The sequence below is a fragment of the Asparagus officinalis genome, chromosome 4 (assembly GCF_001876935.1).
Source record: "Asparagus officinalis chromosome 4, Aspof.V1, whole genome shotgun sequence".
NCBI classification, from domain to species: domain Eukaryota; kingdom Viridiplantae; phylum Streptophyta; class Magnoliopsida; order Asparagales; family Asparagaceae; genus Asparagus; species Asparagus officinalis.
In genome coordinates, this window is record NC_033797.1 from 1,306,159 (window position 1) to 1,326,156 (window position 19,998).

Below are 19,998 nucleotides of genomic sequence, written 5' to 3' on the forward strand. Positions count from 1 at the left end.
ACTACATTCTCTAATTCTCTACACCCCCATCTAGCTAGAGAAATTTGGTTTTAGAGAAACCCTAAGGTTAGAAGATCATCAAAAACCCAAATCAAGATTCCATCCATGGATTCAGGTATAAGCTTCCGCTCTTTTGATTTTATTAATCTCTTTGAATTAATCATGGCTATATGGTTTTAGATCTCAAGTTTTGATGTAGATCCAACAAGTGGTATCAGAGCCACCTTGATTAATTCTTAGGGATTTAAGTTTTTATTGGGTTTTTGATCTTAAATCTCTGGTTAAAGATTCATTTTTTGGGTTCGGATGAACAGTAATGTTCGGTGAACAGTAGCGAAATTTTTTTCCGGGTGAACAGTAAAGCATTTTTCGGATGAACAGTAACTGAAAAATCGCCGGTGAACAGTGCTTTTTGGAATTTTTTGGATTTTTTTTGATTTTTTCTTCAAATTTTTCCAATTCTGGATCTGTTTTGAAAATAAAAATCAAAGATTTTTGGGTTTGACGGCGGCGGTTTCAGTTTGAAACCCTAAGGGTTCATGGCGAAAATTGAGGAGGTGGTTACCTCAAACGAACCTCGCGTTCGTTTCCAAGGATGAACTCTGCGTTCATTCGAACTTTGCGTTCGTTCTCAGGTTGAACTCTGCGTTCATTTTTTAACGAACTTTGCGTTCGTTCTCAGGTTGAACTCTGCGTTCATTTTTTAACGAACTTTGCGTTCGTTCTCAGGTTGAACTCTGCGTTCATTTTTTAACGAACTTTGCGTTCGTTCTCAGGTTGAACTCTGCGTTCATTTTTTAACGAACTTTGCGTTCGTTCTCAGGTTGAACTCTGCGTTCATTTTTTAACGAACTTTGCGTTCGTTCTCAGGTTGAACTCTGCGTTCATTTTTTAACGAACTTTGCGTTCGTTCTCAGGTTGAACTCTGCGTTCATTTTTTAACGAACTTTGCGTTCGTTCTCAGGTTGAACTCTGCGTTCATTTTTTAACGAACTTTGCGTTCGTTCTCAGGTTGAACTCTGCGTTCATTTTTTAACGAACTTTGCGTTCGTTCTCAGGTTGAACTCTGCGTTCATTTTTTAACGAACTTTGCGTTCGTTCTCAGGTCGAACATTGCGTTCGTACTCAGGTTGAACTCTGCGTTCATTTTTTAAACGAACCTTGCGTTCGTAAAACGATAAGGTAGAAACAAGCACGCTTTTAGCTCGCTTGATTTCAATGAAGTATAAGGGCAAAGGAAATATCAGGGAGTACATTATGGAAATGTCTCATATTGCTTCAAAGCTTAAGGCACTTAAACTCGATCTTTGTGACGAGTTATTAGTGCATCTGGTTTTGTTGTCTCTTCCTGCACAGTTTAACCAATTTAAGGTCAGTTATAACTGTCAAAAGGAGAAATGGACTCTAAATGAGCTCATTTCATACTGTGTGCAAGAAGAAGACAGGTTGAAGCAAGATAAGACAGAAAGTGCTCATTTGGCCTATGCCTCTAAGGATAAGGGCAAGAAAAGGAAGAATGATAAGGAAGCTGCTAAGGGTCCAGTTGAGAAGAAACAACATAAGGATAATCAGGGTTGTTTCTTCTGTAAGAAGCCTGGACATGTAAAGAAGGACTGTACAAAATATCACGCCTGGCGTGATAATAAGGGTACGTTCCTTGCTTTGGTCTGTTCTGAGGTTAATTTAGCTTCAGTACCTAGAAACACTTGGTGGTTAGACTCTGGTGCTACTACTCACATAAGTGTTTCTATGCAGGGTTGCCTGAGCTACCGAAAGCCAAGTGATGTTGAAAGACACATCTTTGTGGGCGACGGACAATCGGTAGATGTGGAAGCAATTGGGCACTTTAGGTTGTTGTTAGGAACTGGTTATTATTTGGATTTAAAAGATACTTTTGTAGTACCGTCTTTTAGACGGAATTTGGTTTCTGTTTCTGTATTGGACAAATCAGGTTATTCTTGTTCATTTGGAAACAGTCAATTCAGTTTATCTTTTAATTCAAATGTTGTGGGAACCGGTTACTTGAGTATTTATGACAACCTATATTTGCTTGATACAATTGCTTCTTACAATGAATCCTTGCATGTGGAATCACGTGGTACTAAGCGTAAATTAAATAAGGAAAATTCGGCGACATTATGGCATAAGCGCTTAGGTCATATCTCAAAAGGTAGAGTTGAGCGTCTTGTGTCTGATGGCATTTTGGATTCCCTTGATTTTTCGGACTTCGACGTATGTGTTGAATGTATCAAGGGAAAACAGACCAAAGTGAAGAGATTAGGTGCCAACAGATCTTCGGATGTCTTAGAATTGATACATACGGATATTTGTGGGCCATTCCCTACGGAATCCTGGAATGGTCAACAATATTTTATATCATTCATAGACGATTACTCACGTTATGGGCACCTATATCTTATTCATGAAAAATCTGAGTCTCTGGACATGTTCAAAGCCTATAAAGCTGAAGTTGAGAATCAACTCAACAGAAGAATTAAAACCGTCAGATCTGATCGTGGTGGTGAGTACTACGGTAGATATGATGGTTCAGGTGAACAACGTCCAGGACCATTTGCTAGATACCTAGAGGAATGCGGTATCGTCCCACAGTACACTATGCCGGGTTCACCTAGCATGAATGGTGTAGCTGAAAGACGAAACAGGACTCTTAAGGATATGGTAAGAAGTATGATTGCTCATTCTTCTTTACCAGAGTCACTCTGGGGAGAAGCACTTAAGACAGCAGCTTACATTCTGAATAGAGTACCAAGTAAAGCAGTTGCTAAAACACCTTATGAGCTTTGGACTGGTCGAAAGCCCAGTTTAAAGCATTTACATATTTGGGGATGTCCAGCTGAGGCAAGGCCTTATAGGCCAAATGAAAAGAAATTGGACTCCAAAACAGTTAGCAGCTACTTTATTGGGTACCCTGATCGCTCTAGGGGCTATAAGTTTTATGATCCCACTATAAGGAATATTTTTGAGACGGGAACAGCAACATTCTTTGAGGATGTTGAGTTTGGGGGGAGAAATAAGGTTAGAGACATTAGTTTTGAGGAGGAATTGGCTTCAGATCCAATCCATACAGTTACTTTTGACAATATTCAGGTTCCTATACCTGTTGTTGCTCAAGAAGTAAATCCGGAACCTCAAGATGATAATGTTGAACAACTCCCTGTTCCAGAAGAACAAACTCAACAACCTCAAGAACCAGTGCCATTAAGGAGATCCACGAGAGAAAGGAGAAATGCTATTCCGGATGATTATATTGTATTTCTCCAAGAACATGAGGAAAGTAGTGGAATGTTAGAAGATGATCCAATCAACTTCTCTCAGGCCATGAAAAGTTCTAACTCTCAACAGTGGATTGATGCCATGAATGAAGAGTATAAGTCTATGCAAGACAATAAGGTTTGGGAACTTGTCCCATTGCCAGAAGGTGCAAAACCAATTGGTTGTAAATGGATTTTTAAAACCAAGCGGGATGCAAACGGTAATGTGGAGAGGTATAAGGCGCGTCTTGTGGCTAAAGGCTATACTCAAAAGGAAGGCATTGATTATACAGAGACTTTCTCTCCGGTTTCATCGAAAGACTCTTTCAGAATAATCATGGCACTTGTTGCTCATTATGATCTTGAGTTACATCAGATGGATGTTAAGACTGCATTTCTCAATGGAGACATTGATGAGATGATTTATATGGTGCAACCAGAAAACTTTGTGTCAGGAGACCCAAAGAATATGGTTTGCAAATTAAGGAAATCCATCTATGGACTCAAGCAAGCTCCTCGTCAATGGTATCATAAGTTTCAACAAATAGTTATCTCGTTCGGTTTTGAGATGAACATTGTTGATGACTGTGTATATCACAAGTTCAGTGGGAGTAAGTATATTTTTCTGGTTCTGTATGTGGATGACATCTTGCTTGCCACTAATGATATAGGCATGTTGCACGAAACCAAGAGATTTCTATCAAAGAATTTTGAGATGAAAGATCTTGGGGACGCCTCTTTTATATTAGGGATCCAGATACATCGAGATCGCTCTCGGGGTATTCTTGGATTATCACAAAAGAGCTATATCGATAAGGTACTTAAAAGGTTTGGCATGCAAGATTGCAGACCAGGTGACACCCCTGTTGCTAAAGGAGACAAGTTTAGTCTCAATCAGTGCCCTAAAGGTAACCTTGAAATTCAGGAAATGCAGAAGATTCCTTATGCTTCGGCTGTAGGAAGTCTAATGTATGCTCAGGTATGTACGCGTCCGGATATTGCGTACATTGTTGGGATGTTAGGCAGATACTTAAGCAACCCTGGTATGGATCATTGGATAGCAGTCAAAAGGGTTATGAGGTATCTTCAGAAAACAAAAGATTACATGCTCACATACAGAAAATCAGAGAAATTAGAGGTCATTGGGTATTCGGACTCTGATTTTGCTGGATGCCAAGATAGCAGGAAGTCTACATCAGGCTACATTTATATGTTAGCAGGAGGAGCTATATCATGGAAAAGTGTCAAACAAACACTAGTAGCTTCCTCCACTATGGCAGCAGAATTTGTAGCTTGCTATGAGGCATCCAATCAGGGAATATGGCTGCGAAATTTTGTCACGGGACTGCGCATTTTGGAAAATGTTGAAAGACCACTAAGGTTATATTGTGACAATAAATCTGCAGTAATGTATTCCAATAACAACAGGAGCTCAACTAAGTCAAAACATATTGACATTAAGTTCCTGGTTGTGAAAGAAAGGGTACAGAGTGGACAGATATCCATAGAGCACATTGGGACAAACTCCATGATAGCTGATCCTCTTACTAAGGGATTGCCACCTAAGGTCTTTCATGAGCATACTGCTCATATGGGTGTGGTATTATTTGAGGATGTTATGTTTTAGTGGGAGTTTGTATTTGTGGTGCTTTATGTTTGTTTGTATTGTCTGATCAGAATAAAGTTTTCAGTTAAGACACTCTGTTACATTATGTTTGGTTTTGACCTCACTAAGGAGGACCAGTTGAAAATAGACATGTACTGATCACATTGCATGTAATTTTCATGCTGCACATCCATGATTGATCTATGTCGTTTGATTGTATTGGTATATGTGACCATTGATGGGTCGAGTCACGATAAATGTGACGAAGGCCGCTTTGATCCTATATTGATATAGTCAATGGACGAGATTGTTCGGAAATACCTTTTCAGTGATAGCAATTTTTGAGCTCATAAGGTTATACACAATTTAAGGAATCATATGGTGCCCAAGTGGGAGATTGTTGGATTTAATCTAATAAATCTATTTGTGGGCACATATGATTAATCAATGTGTATTGCTATCTTTCAGGATAACCCACTAAAGTGATCAATTAAGTTGGGTTAATTTGGTATTTAAATAAGTCATGGGGTTATATGTGCAGATACCAGGTTGTAATTGTAATTTATTGAGGGGCTAAATTACAAAAGTACAACATCTATAAATAAGGGGTTATGGTCCCTAATCTAGGGTTACTACATTCTCTAATTCTCTACACCTCCATCTAGCTAGAGAAATTTGGTTTTAGAGAAACCCTAAGGTTAGAAGATCATCAAAAACCCAAATCAAGATTTCATCCATGGATTCAGGTATAAGCTTCCGCTCTTTTGATTTTATTAATCTCTTTGAATTAATCATGGCTATATGGTTTTAGATCTCAAGTTTTGATGTAGATCCAACATAACTTCCATCCTGCTTATGCATGGACTTTCAATGGAGAGAGTTCAATCGTTTTGTGAAATTGAGAGTTGCATTACACTTGGATTCAAAATAAACACTCTAATATATTTTTTCATCTGTAGTTAAATATTGGCAAACGTTTAATATAAGTCCCTAATGTTTTAGCTTAGCTTGATTTCATTTGGGTCTTTAACATTTGGAACTCATTAAATTTGGTACTTTTTTTTGCTGATGTGGCATATGATTTTTTGGTTATTTTTGTTTGGAAAATTTGCATCCAATCTATGGTTTTAAAATTAACTTCAAGCTTTGCCACCCCACACACACACAAAAAAAAGTGAAAACTTAAAATATCTTATCTCCTAAACATTTAATTCACTTTGTCAAACCTCCTCTCCCCAACAATGTTTTCATTTATCCCAAAAAATAACCCTAATTTTTCATATTTTAAAATTAGTCCTTTGAATCATGCAAATTACTATTGGACACCTCAATTCAAAAGGTAATTGGAAATTATTTCCTCAAATCATTGAAATTGTTATTAGGCCCCTCAATTTTAAAGCTATTTTAAAATTAGTCCATCAAATCAACAGTAAAATTAGCAACCAAAGGGATTGACTTGAAATAACTCTTGGTAATTGTATGACCTAATAGAAGTTTAGATGATTTCAGAGATTAATTTCTCTCAAATTGATATTTTTACTCTTGATTGGAGGGAAACTTAAGAATCAAGGGACCTAATAGAAATTTAATGATTTGAGGAACTAATTTTAAAATTCCTTATGAATTGAGGGACCCAATAACTAATTCCATGATTCTAATGACTAATTTTAAAACATGAAAACTTAGGGTTGTATTAAGGATAAATAAAAATATTGCTGGGGAGAGGTAGCTTGGCAATGTGAATTAAATGTTTAGAGGGGAAAATATTTTAAGTTTTGACTTTGGGACAAATTTTGATTTTCAAAAACTATGGAGCGGAAGCAGTTTTTTGAAAAACAAAAGACCAAAAAATCATGCCACATTAGCAAAATTTAAGAGAAAAAATAAAATAAAAAAGTGCCAAATTTGATAGCAGAGTAAACGTTAAGATCCTATATTACTGAGTTTTAACTATTAAGGACTAAAATGAGCCCCGCTAAATATTAGAGGACTTATATTGGAGTTTTCCCTAAAACATTCATAAGGTTTAATAGTACTTAAGTGTAAGTTTTATAAACTTTAGAGTATATATTGGAGTTTTCCCTAAAACATTCATAAGGTTTAATAGTACTTAAGTGTAAGTTTTATAAACTTTAGAGTATTTAAGCGCTGCTAAAAATAAACGAGGGTATATAAGTGCAAAGTAGGAGAAACTATTGGGTATATAAGTGCAATTAAGGCTGTTTATAATAATTACTTTTCCGTTTACTATTTTATTCATTGGTTTCTCTTCCCAAAGAAAAATAAAATAAAATAAAATAAAATTTCATTTCTTCATTGTGCATGTGGAAATTAAGGTGGGAAAATGTCGAATACTAAAATTTGAAAATGGTATAATTTTCGAAATTCATATAAGGCAGGAAGAAAATAAAAAGAAAATGGTATAATTTTCAAAATTCATACAGTTGGAGCGGGGGGAAGCATGCTTGTGTTGATCTTACAGGGGTGTCTCCGTTGGTGGGGTTAGGTAATGGAGAGTTCAAGGTTGGGCATGCAGCGGATAGAGCGGCAGAGGCCAAGGTGGGCAAACATGATCAAGCTTGCAAGGACAACCACCACAGCTTCATCCCGTTCGCTTTCGACACGTTTGGTTTCCTTGCAGCTGATGCGGTGGAGTTCCTCAGGAGGGTTCAGAAATTCGCGAATAAGAATGTGGTGACAGCAGGGTCCGCTGAGTATGTGTTTCGTAGGTTAGGTTTTGCAATTCAGAAAGGATTAGCGGCGCAACTTGTTGCCCGCTTGTCATCATCACATGTGTAATATTTTTATATTAGTTATTAAAGAATAAATAAACTAAAGCTATAAAAGAAAAAAGAAAAATAATCTATTACGCTGGCGCTTTGATAACCAAAGGCGGACCAATTCGTTGACTTGAGCTACAGATTTCACTATTGACCATCCCCATCATCAACATTCCGAAATGGGTCCTCGGCCTGCACCTGTAAAAACATAAGTAAATCCGTCCTCATTTGCAAATTAGCTACAAATCTTTCACTGATTTGCCAACCAAGCATCGCTTCATTTGGCTCTCTCTTTCAAAAAAAAAAAAAAAAAAAAAAAAACCCCCCTCTCCCAAAATCTAGGGTTTCTCTCGCTCTCTTGAGACCCCTTTTCTGGCTGCTCTCGCTCTTCTTCTTCCTCAATCCCCTCAATTTCTCAAGCGGACTCTGATTCTTCTCTCGTCGACGGTGACCAGATCCCCGATTCGTCACCCTAGTTCGGTTTATTTCGCTCTGCAAAATATTGTCATTTGAAGATGTTTTGGAGAATTCCCAACTTCTCTGCTTCGTCTCCGGTGAGTATCACTAACTAATAGAACTTCGATTTGTGTCTACGTTTGAATTCTAGGTTAATTTGCTGAATTTGTTGGGTTGGTAAAATTTAGGTTGCTTTACGTGTCTTTTGTTCAATTTCATTGGTAAGCCGTAGGCTTTTTCATGTTTCTAACTCAATTCAGCTTTGCTATCAGTAGATTGATGATTTAATGTTTTTTTTTTTAAAAAAGTTGATTTTTGGTTCTTTTTGCAGCAGGAATCCAACACCTGTTTACAGAATAAGTTTTCTTGAAGAGAAATTAGGGTTAAACTGACTTGATATTGACTTTGGGTAGTAGTTATTTAGTCAGTTGTTTATTGGGGCTTCTATAAAATTGCTCGGAGGCCATGACACTGATGAACATAGATCTGTGTGGACTAAATTTTATATAAATTACTCGATCGGTAAGTTTTTTGGCGAGTCCAATTTTAGTAGCCTGGAAAGAGGACTGAGGAAAGGTATTAAGTTGATGAGCAGCGTGCTATATAATATGCATAATTAATTTTTATGAACTGAATATAGAGCTATTCACTGAGTATAGCTTTCTGTCAACAAGATAGGTATATTCATTACCCTAAAGAGGTTTGTAAACACCGAGTCATTAGTTTGGCATCACCTTTTGTTTTGGGTTAGTTCCCGATGTGGCTTATTTGATGAATCATTTTCTGAACTTTAGTATTGAAGGAAGACCAATGATTTGTAGCGAGAAATGTTGATTATATGTCACCATCTTCAGCTAAAACTAGATTCGACTGCTAGTAGGCCTTTTTTTGTTTCATGCATAGTGCATTACATTAGGCTTGTTCTCATATTAGTTTTTCAAGTCTTGGTATTTCATTTTAAGTTGAACTAGACTGGTCTCTTAAACCATCAAAACTTGAATATTCTGTTAACAAGTATGTCACTGTTTTGGGATCTGACTTTTATCATGTCTTGGTAATTCTTTTTTCTTAAATATATCTTTAATCATCATTCACATATTATGTTATTCATGACTGATACTGCATTTTTTTCCAGATTGAGTCCATATTGGACAAGGAAAACTTCACGCTGGAAGAACTTCTGGATGAAGAAGATATAATTCAAGAATGCAAAGCTTTAAACACCCGCCTTATAAATTTGTAATATATTTTTTCTATTTCTCTTAAAATATTTTCTGTAATTGGCAATTCACTTATTGAGCAGAGAAGAGTTGAAATTATCACTTGTTCATTCTGGGTTGGGTTTAGTAGGACTAGTTTTGATTTTAAATATAAACAGATAAACAGAAAATAAATGGCTTGATTGATCCCTTCTGCTGGTTGGCCAGCAGTGGTATTTCACCAATTCCTATGCTGATTTGCTTTTTGGTTTCAGTCATTACTGATCCTTTCTTTCTGCTTCTTCAACCTGAGAACTTAATCTAGTTTCAAAATATTTTGTTTCTTACGCACATGCTTTTCTTTGTAGTTCACTAGAAAATACAGGCAGAAAGCATATGTATATAATTTTTAGTATGTTCTACTGAATAGAATACGTACGTCAATCCAAGGTACTGGCCTGTGCAACCGGTGCTGAATGATGTCTGGTTTTGAGGGGGAAAGGAAACCAGCTTGCAAATCGGCGAGCAAATTTTTATGTAACTTTAATCATAAAAAATAATATTAAATTGAGAAAATGGACTAACCTGATACTTTATGTATCCAGCCTTAGAGACCGAGCTCAAGTAGAACAATTGGTGCGATATATTGTGGAAGATGCTCCTGCAGATGCTGAAAGCAAGCGAGCCTTCAAGTATGCTTTGTTACTATTTTAAATTGTGGCTGTTGTATTCTTGGATTTCAGTGCAGTTTTGTTTCTGTTTTTTCTTTTTCACTAAAGTTATTTTGTGAACCAGGTTCCCTTTCATTGCTTGTGAAATTTTCACTTGTGAGATTGATGTTATTTTGTGAACCAGGTTCCCTTTCATTGCTTGTGAAATTTTCACTTGTGAGATTGATGTTATTTTGAAGACATTGGTAGAGGACGAAGAGGTAGCTGATTGACAATTGTTCTTGCAAATCCTCTCTGCTAATAATTATTTGATCTGTTCTGCAGAATATATCACTTTCTAGCTACCCCACTAACTATTGTTTCACTTTGGCAGCTGATGGATCTGCTATTCTCCTTTCTTGAACCAAACCATACACACAATTCCTTATTGGCTGGATACTTTAGCAAGGTGACATGAAATTTCCATATTTTGTTTAAAAGATTACGTTGTTTACACTTCTAAATAATAGTCTACAATTTTGTTACTCTAGGTGGTTGTATGCTTAATGTTAAGGAAGACAACATCACTTATGAAGTATGTTCAGGTAAGTTATTGACCCATGTGAGCTGCTTTTTTGAAAAACTATTTTCTTTCACAGCTTCAAATAATTTTTTGATTTCCTTTTTAGCTTATTTCCTGTTTAAACCTGAATCTAGCTATATAAATATTTTAATTTTATGTTGATAATATTTGCACTTTCTTGAAAAGTTATTTATCTTCGAATACATAAGGAGAAAACCACAAGCGTTTAGTTCTTGATATTTTGTCCGTATGCTGTATTGATTATAATTGTTAGTTTTATAACCTTACCTTAACTTTTATGATTTTACAGTTCACATTCCTCTGAAATAGAAACAACAGAAAAATAATGCCACAGTAAAAGTTATTCAGAGAACTACTCTTGCAAATATAATACAATTTTTAAGAATATGATGAATGTATATTAGGAGAATCAAGAATGATTTAGTTTTCAAAGAGGTGCTTGTGAGTATTAGCTGGGGTCTTTTAAACTCTTTGCCGAGGACCAATTACTCAGCAAAAGCAGTGCTTCATACTGTAATAGAATATTTTGGAGGATGGACAACTGTGGAGGATGGATAACTGCCTGTGTCATGTGGACCTTGTATGAGATTTGACACTTCTTCCCGGTGCCTTTTTCATATTTGGTGTGTATCATGTACCATGTTGTTTTCGCGTCTCCAATCGCCATGTCCGTGTCTGTGCTACTTTTTTTAACTTAGAATCAGTCATGTTTTGTTTACCCGACCATGTTGGTATGATTTACACATGCTTTGGGTTAAGTAATATAAAGTTTTTGAACTTACAAACAGATGTTTTACATTCACTTCTTTCCATTTTGGAGTAAGGCTAGGTATTCAATCTGTACAATTCCTTTGTTTCACTTTCTTGAAATATTATATTTTTTCTTACATCATTAATTGCCCATTCTGTCTATATTATGACGTTTCTAGATTAGTCGTAGTATTTTCTTTCGTGATTTTTGTCCTTCATTTTTCATGCTTAATCTGTATTTTCTATTAATATACTGTGTTGTACATAACATTTGTTTCATCGCAGACCCATGATAAAATTTTCCGCCAGTTGGTTGACTTGATAGGCATCACATCGATCATGGAGGTTAGGAGTTTCTCCCAATGGTGATCTGTTTATCTTTTTTTTGGTGGTGGTGATATAGAAAAGAGCCGTGCAGTGCTGTGCCAATCGCAGCTGACTATGATATATCCACCTTTAGCAATTACTGTTTCTTCTCAAAGTTGTCACTTTAGTGATGATGTTTTTTTCTTCAATTAATTGTCTTTGATTTTCTTTTTCTGACAGATTCTGGTTCGACTTGTTGGCGCTGATGATCATTTGTATCCAAATTTTATGGATGTTATGCAGTGGTTATCTGACAGCAATCTTTTAGAAATGATTGTGGATAAACTAAATGCATCTGTAAGTACACGGAAAGACTTTTAACTATTTGTTGATTTTATTTTTAATTGAAATAGTAGCTTGAGAGTCTAGCTGCAGCACTGTTAAAGGACTGTTGCACTTGCCTATATTTCCTCCTTATCATCCTGCTTGTGTTACTTTTTTAGTTTAAATTTCATTTTCTTCCTTATTCTTGAATTCAACAAAAAAGATAAGTGCAGTATTTGTTATTGAAATGTCTCCTGTTTTACTTTTTAGTTTTGGCTATTTGCTCTGTAGTTGTGTAACTCAACTTCCAATTGAAAGGCAAACTGTTTACTGACTTTATATCTGCGCAAAATTGAACAGTGTTCACCTGAAGTTCATGCTAATGCAGCTGAGGTACTGGGGGCCATAATCAGAAACGCACCATCAGCATTAGCTGCAAAACTTGCCAGCCCGAGGTATGTTTCTTTACATCGTGGAATCATCTACTGCTATGTCCATTGTGTTTATTTGCTTTTATGGTACATGGGGTGTGATATCATTGTCGTTTCTATGCAGCTTTGTTGCTAGGATTTTTGGTCATGCGCTGGAAGATTCACCATCTAAATCTGCTCTTGTTCACTCTCTCTCTGTATGCATCTCCTTGTTGGATCCCAAAAGATCAGCTTCAGCTGTTCTTGTTCATTCCTTCAGGAGTCAACATTTGTATGAACCATCTTTTCATGTTGATCCTGAGACCATTACTGCGATGCTACCAGGGTTGGGTAAGTTATCATGAACATTATCAGATAAGTGGCCATTTTCCATTACCTCACACCTTGAAGGGTAGCTAAACAAGCCTTGTTTGGTGTACATATACTTGTTGCTTTTATGACTTAGTTTTCTCTAGCAATTCGTAACTACTACTTATAGCTGCTCTTAAGCACCAATTGCTATCATATCCAGGATAGTTTCCTGGTTTAAATCAAGATTGTCCTGTCCTATTCAAAATTTCTTCTCTAATTCTTGATTGTTTGTGTATGTATATATTAAAACTGAGGAGCCTTTTATATGGTCTAGACCTGTGCAGGAGCAAGTGTTATATTGGTTCTATTATTTGGAAGCATCATGTAGTATTTAGAGTATAAGTTTCTCTTGCTTTCAGTTTCATCCCTTTATTTATTGTAACTATAATTGACACATCTGGATTAAAGTTCCTTTTAGCTCTTTGGCTTATATCCTGATGATGTGGAAAACAGTAGTGCGATGATTTGACTATCTGTTCTTTTGCGACAATCCTCACCTCTCTTCATTTAGAGAGTATTTAGAAGGATACATGCTTCCTTTTGCCCCTTTGACTCAACAGTATGACCTGCATGCATGCATTTCTATACCGAACATAGTCATCTTCTACTTTTCTGGACTCTTTTTGGTGAGGTGAATGTCGTGGATTGCAACATGTCTGAGAAGTGATTGTAGCTAGAATGAGATCATATGATGGATTCGCAGCAATGTGATAATGCTTCAACATAGATAAGATGAGGGGTGATCTCTAGAGATGGGGTAGACGCGTCCAACGAAAGGGGTGCACCAAATTAAGTGAGATGGGGTCAATGTTAAGAAGTGCCTTGAGTTCGATAAAAAAGAACATGCTTTGAGGTTAATGAAAGTATAAAGGAATTTCATGTATCCGCTGAAAAATTTGGCATGAAGCTTTACTGGTTTTCTTTTTCTAATTTGTGTTGGGATACGATCTCTGCAAAATAAAATTTAAGTTTCTTCTTGAAGTTTTTATACTTATTACCTTGTCCTCAGTTCCTTCGAGCTCAAAGCTCATTGAACATTGCGAAAAGTGTGTGGCTATATAAATGAACTTTTTTTCTGTGATGTTGGCTGGTTGAAAGCAGTAACTTTTGCACCAACGGTAACTATTCTAGACTCTCAACTGTCATTGAAACGTGTACTTTTTCCTATGGAATTTAAACTGTTTCTGTGAACTGTTTTTAAAAATTTTCTTTTTGAAGCTCCTTTTTCTGCATTTCAGGATAGAGTCAACATGGAAGAATTTTACCACTGCTTTACTAGAATTTTTTTCTTCTTGATTTACTTGTAGGGGTAGCCTAATTGTCTATATCTAGCTATTTAGCTCTTGCAAGACTTGAAAATAACTCCTGCTTGAATTTGACAAGCACTTTTCAGCAGTTGTGATAATCTAAGAAACATCTCTTAATAAAATGTTTCCACCTCAGTTTTCTCTTTCATCCCGAGTGTTTACTGGCATTCTTTTAATCATGCAATTTTACAGGTGCACTGATTACACTGCTGGACGTGTCGTCTGATGAAAATATCCTTCCCACTACTTACGGTGAACTAAGACCACCACTCGGGAAGCATCGCCTAAAAGTATGTTATTTCATTTGTTTTGTGGTGCCATAAAAGTGAAGCAGGAGATAATGAGTTCTCTATACTGAGCATGTTGGTCAATAATGATTATTTAACAAGAAAATTTAATTTGTTACTCATATTTACTCTTGTATGGGCGGACACTAGATACCAAAAGTTAACATGATATAATTGGTTGAGCCTTTTTGTAACACTAATTTTGGACCTAATTTGGGCAAAAATCTAACCTAGAGCTGGACCCAGATCTATAAAAAGACGGATATGGATTATTAGATTGGATGCCATCATATCAAACCCATTTAGACCTGATTAGACCAAGCGATGTTTACTAAAAAACTAAAAAAGTCTGTGTTTTTTTTTAATTTTTTTTAATGATAATATTGGACGCACATGAAACAAATATCCGTGTGACCAACTATAGAACAAGTTGATAGACATACAAGATTACAAACAGATTTAGAATGCCTGCATTTTTGAATACATTAACAGAACATCATAAACAAATTCAGGATGCATGCATTTGAAACTTCTTCCTCCTGATCAAGTCCTACGCACTTGTATAGTTGACGTGTCGAGAGATGCGGAAATGCCTACCTCCTCAACTTCCTGTTTTGATGATTTTTCACTCGTGTACTGTCTTCCATTGTTGTATTCTCTAGGAGAATGCATGGCCTTGGAAGCTTCAACTTGTTCTGCATTCACCGCGTTCCAGGCTCCACCGAAACTCTGGGTTCCTTTAGTAAATCTTGTTTGAAGACCATTTCGTTGCATTTAGACTAGGTTGGTTTCAACCAGAACTAAAGCTAGGTACACATACATAGTGTCTATGTAATATTTTGATGCCTTTTGTTCTCACATCTTCAAGTGAAAAATCCCAAATGAGTACCTGAGTTTGTGAGGTGAACGTTAACAATGAACCTGAACGCTTATGTACTTAAATACTTAATTTCCCATATCCAGTTAGTTGCTAATATCCCAATTTGTTTTTTATTTTCAGATTGTGGAATTCATTGCAGTGTTATTAGGAACCGGTGAGGAAGCTGCTGAGAAGGAGCTTGTTAACTCTGGCTTTATCCAGAAAATCCTAGATCTCTTTTTTGAGTAAGAACAATTTTTTTTAATTTTTTCTGGCAGCCATAGCACACGAGTTTCATTAATTCTATCAATAATCAAATCTTGCAGGTATCCCTTCAATAATTCACTGCACCACCATGTAGAGAGCATAATAACGGCATGCTTGGATAGCAAGAATAATGCCATTGTTGATCATTTATTTGAAGACTGCAATATAATTAATAAGTTTCTACAAGCAGATAAGGGTTCCGACCTCTCCACCGATTCAAATCTGGTAAAGATAAACGCAACCTTTGTTGTTGAGAAGTTATATCCTATGCCCTGTCTGCCACGAACTGTGATACCTATCATATGAAGACACCTTAGAATCTGTACCTTTACTATTTTTAAACTTTTCGGCCTTGCAGCTGACAAAACCCGCTGCTGGAGGACGGCCACCTCGTGCTGGCTATGTTGGACACATAACACGAATTGCTAACAAGCTCATTCAAGTGGGTAATTGCAATGATCATATTCAAAAGTATTTACAGGTAAGAATTCTTTCTTTATCCAAGTCTGATTTATATGATTACCTACAGTTTTTGTGCTTCATATATCTTAGTATAGTAAATTGCAGGCAGACATAATGATATGCTAATCTGATGTTGTCTCACACTTATGATGGGAAAATGACCATCTAATTAAATATCACCAGTCGCAGAGATGACATGCAGCATTATCCAAAAGTTACTGAGTGGATAGAATTGCAGATCATCTGTGTTCAGCTCAAGTTGGTGCTAATAAATTTGGCTTAAGTGAGTACGGGAAGTTTTGTAAACTTCACTGACTACAAAATCTTGTGAACATGGTTAATTTGTATAAAAGCACTGATTATAAGTGAGAAACAAGTTATTCTGCCAACTATAGAGTAGAAAGATTCAGGAAAAAAATGTTATGGCATTATCATTCTGATGGTGATCACAGCCTACAAGTTGTCTGGTTATTGTTAGCCGTAAAGTTACATGTGGACAATATTTTTTTCTGAGGTCAACTTTATATCGATTATGTAGAAATGGATTATGGGTCCCTGAGCTAAGACCAATGTTTTGAACAAAAAATGTAGGCATTACGCGTATGGTCGGGTAATGCACAAGCAAATTATATGCTCATTTATTGAATCGTGTGGAACTACACAAAATAATATTTTTTTTTTGTAACTTTTAGTTACATAACATTTTTTAATGGAGAGTTTAACCTTATAAACCTGTTATATTTTGTTTTCATTTAGATTAGAGCCTTAATGCATGACATTGGGGTAACAAAGAAAATCACATTCAGTTATACTTTATTATATTTAGGTCTTTTTTGTTAATATTTTTCATCAGTGGATCTCTTTTAGTTGGAAATTTGATTGGTTATCTCAAAAATGGGTGTAGAATGTACAGGCTACCTTCAAACATTATATGGTGCACTTTCTGTTTTATATTTGGTGAATGAGTGAGGTCAAGATAGCCGGATTTTCACTTCCAAAGTACAATATTTTCTTGTAATAGCCATATAATGAGAAAGTTAAACTAGAAATTATGCTTCGTTGCTTACATTTAGAACTCCTAGTATTAATTGCTTTTGTTTGGTCAGAAACACAGCAAAAATCAGGGTTGACTATAATTGAGGTTGTGTTGGGAATGTTTGCGCAACAGAACTTACTAATTTGTAATTTGCTTGGTAGTTTCCGGAGTGGTTTATGTTTATATGTTCCTGTGTCTGTTTTTATATTTTTGGCAGTCAATAAGTTCGAGCACCAGAATTGTCAATTATCATGTATGTTACTTTCTGGCTACCCATCTTCAAAAGGCTCAACTAGTAATTCTGCTTGCACTTAAATTCGTAAAAAGTGTTTGAATTGTTTTTAACTACTTTTCTTTTAACTATTTTCCTATGTATAGGAAAATGCTGAGTGGAGTGATTGGCAAACCAATGTCTTGCAAGAACGCAACACAGTAGAAAATGTTTATCGATGGGCCTGTGGGTATGTATCTGGTTACTAAGTGCCAATTATTCCTTGCAGTGATTGTCAATTATTTCTTAAAACACGTCCTTAAATCTTCCGAAGACCTTCAGTTGATAGTATTCAGTATGAAACAATTCCTGCAGATAACTGAAATCTCCTTTGCAAATGGCTAATTTGTTGCCAGCTTCTTACTGCCCTGTAGATCTAACTGCTTATAAATTAATTAGTTTATTATTTCCATAGTAAAATGTAGGCATGACTTTTTGCCTGGTTAAATATTTCATAGTGAATTAAAGGTAAATTGTTTTTTTTGCAGCCGTCCTACTACAATGCAAGAAAGGAGAGAGAGTGATGAAGACGAGATCAACGATAGAGACTATGATGTTGCAGCTTTGGCAAATAATCTAAGTCAAGCCTTCAGATACAACTCTTATGATAATGATGATGCCGATGAGGTGAGGTGTTTAGTTTTTGGTCTGGTACAGTGGATTGGATGCCTTTCTTATATTTATAAATTACAGTTATACTTTTTATCTTTTTTTATTCCAACTTATGGTGAGGTAGTTATAATTTTTATTCAATGTATCATTTAATTGCCAGATAGTTCCTCAATTTTTTTTTCAATTTTTTGCGTGCAACTAATATTGTACTTGATTTTCTTGCAAACATTTTTTCAAATGACTGATTTGCATGTGGGAATATAATGTCGAGAGGATAAATAAAAGATAAAAAAAACTTTTAAGACTTCAACAGTTATGCAAGGTATTTGAAATATTAACATGCTCATGTTTTTGATGTATAATGAAAATAAACATTTTAATTTATAAAATTTCTTCTTCTTTTTCTTTCTTTTTTATTTCCTTTCTTTTTTGTGTGAAGCTATTCTACTGCTCCTGACCTTGTAATGTTTAGAGTATAACCCATTCATCAGTCGTAGAAGGGAATCAGGCTATGCTCCTGACTTGAGGTCTTGAAGATGCATCTTCTCTATAGCTTATTTGGACTTTCTGATATAAAACATCTACACCACTTTGGAAGATTTATATAGTTTTTTCTGTCATAGTGATTAAAACTAGTGTTAATTGCAGATAGACCCCCTGTACCATCGCCCAATTGTGGATAGACTCCCTGTGTGAACTTTTTTTTATTCTTTTAAGAGAAAAATAACTTGGGTGTATCTGAACTGGGGCAAATAGTACAGGGGGTCTATCCGCTATTGGACCATAGTACAAGGGGGTAATATCCGCAATTAACCATAACATGAAAAGCCTGAAAGGAATTTTGAAAGCTTTTAAGTTTATTGTAAAGAATACATCCTGACAACCCAAACAACTGCAGGATGTATATTTTGATGATGAGTCTGCCGAAGTTGTGATCTCTTCTTTGAGACTTGGGGATGACAACGAGAGGTATTTTTCTCTTGAATTTCTTTTCCTTCATTCTAAACTTTCGTGCCTTGGTTTTCTTTATTTATGTTTCACATTCATAATTGAGCTCATTTTTCTTATGTTCGGCAGTAATCTATTTACAAACTCCAATTGGTTTGCTTTTCAAGAAGATAGAGTAACTGAAGGACCTCTGAGCACTTCCACCCTGGATAGGATGGAAGATATCAGCTTGAATAGTAACAAGGAGGAGGTGACGGTTGTTGAGAACGGGGTATTTGGAAATACTGCAGACAGATCGAGAACTTATGCGGATGTGGTAGCCAATGCCACTTCAAATGGTGTTATGAACCAGATGTCAACAGACCCTCAAAAGGTAAGTGCACTTGATGATGATATGAGCATGTTCCGGTTTGAGACAGGAGTGAACGATGATCTATTCAATGATCAGCAATTGCCCGATTGGGTTGGTTGGCGCGAGCCATCTGATATCCAAGTGGACAGCACAGATGATGTTTCAACCACGGAAGATGTTACTGAAGAAAGCTCTGTCACAGTTAGCATGGATCGAGCTGATACAAACCCAACAAGCACATCGGAGCCCAGTGAAGCTAAACCTGAGGAACCTGCGCCCTCATTGTTTGAGGAGGACGCAGAGTTTGTAGGTGTTGATCTGGAGAGCCCGAAGAAAAGCTCTAATCCCAATTCTCATGAAATCGAGTTACACGGAGAGGATAAGCCTGCAATGATGGAATTCAACAAGAACCATTGGCGAGCGGAGCCAGAGGTGGGTGTTGTTCAGGAATGATGAGTTTTGGGGTTCCATGTAGTTGGTTGTTTTATTGTTGCAGCGGGTGTACATGTACTGTATCATGTTGTAGTTTATGATTTTCTTAGTATTGCCTGTCTCCCATTAGGGGGAAAGAACGGTGATATGTGATGTATAGACGACTAATATTTCTGTCCCAGGTTTTTCCCGCCCCGTTAGCAACTTGTTGGTTATTTAACTGCTCTGGTCTTTACTAATGTCGGAAGGTTGCAACCTTCAAACTGATACGGTCAACTGCGTGGCGCTCGTTGAAGAAATTGATTAATATTTTAATCCTTTCTTCTGCCAATGTCTTCTGATAATTTTTGTTATAGTTTAATAATTATGTTACAGGTTAACCTGTTTCTTCTGCCTGTCAACGCCTTCTGATGATTTTTTTTTTATTAAGTGCTCT

At 36.2% G+C, this 19,998-nt stretch overlaps 1 protein-coding gene across 2 annotated transcripts; it reads left to right on the forward strand.

Moving 5' to 3' along the window:
• Positions 7,950-19,831, forward strand: LOC109836309 (serine/threonine-protein phosphatase 6 regulatory subunit 3-like). Of its 2 annotated transcripts, XM_020404170.1 has the most exons (19): positions 7,950-8,212; positions 9,250-9,353; positions 9,919-10,005; positions 10,169-10,244; positions 10,358-10,432; positions 10,515-10,568; positions 11,603-11,662; positions 11,864-11,980; positions 12,308-12,402; positions 12,503-12,708; positions 14,229-14,326; positions 15,324-15,427; positions 15,509-15,674; positions 15,808-15,930; positions 17,326-17,408; positions 17,707-17,845; positions 18,729-18,799; positions 18,908-19,151; positions 19,227-19,831. In XM_020404170.1, exons 1-19 carry the CDS (start codon positions 8,174-8,176, stop codon positions 19,581-19,583), a joined length of 2,298 nt encoding a protein of 765 aa, XP_020259759.1. In that variant the 5' UTR covers positions 7,950-8,173; the 3' UTR covers positions 19,584-19,831. The 2 variants fall into 2 exon arrangements, with proteins under 2 accessions (XP_020259759.1, XP_020259758.1); XM_020404169.1 differs by having other exon boundaries at positions 18,908-19,831.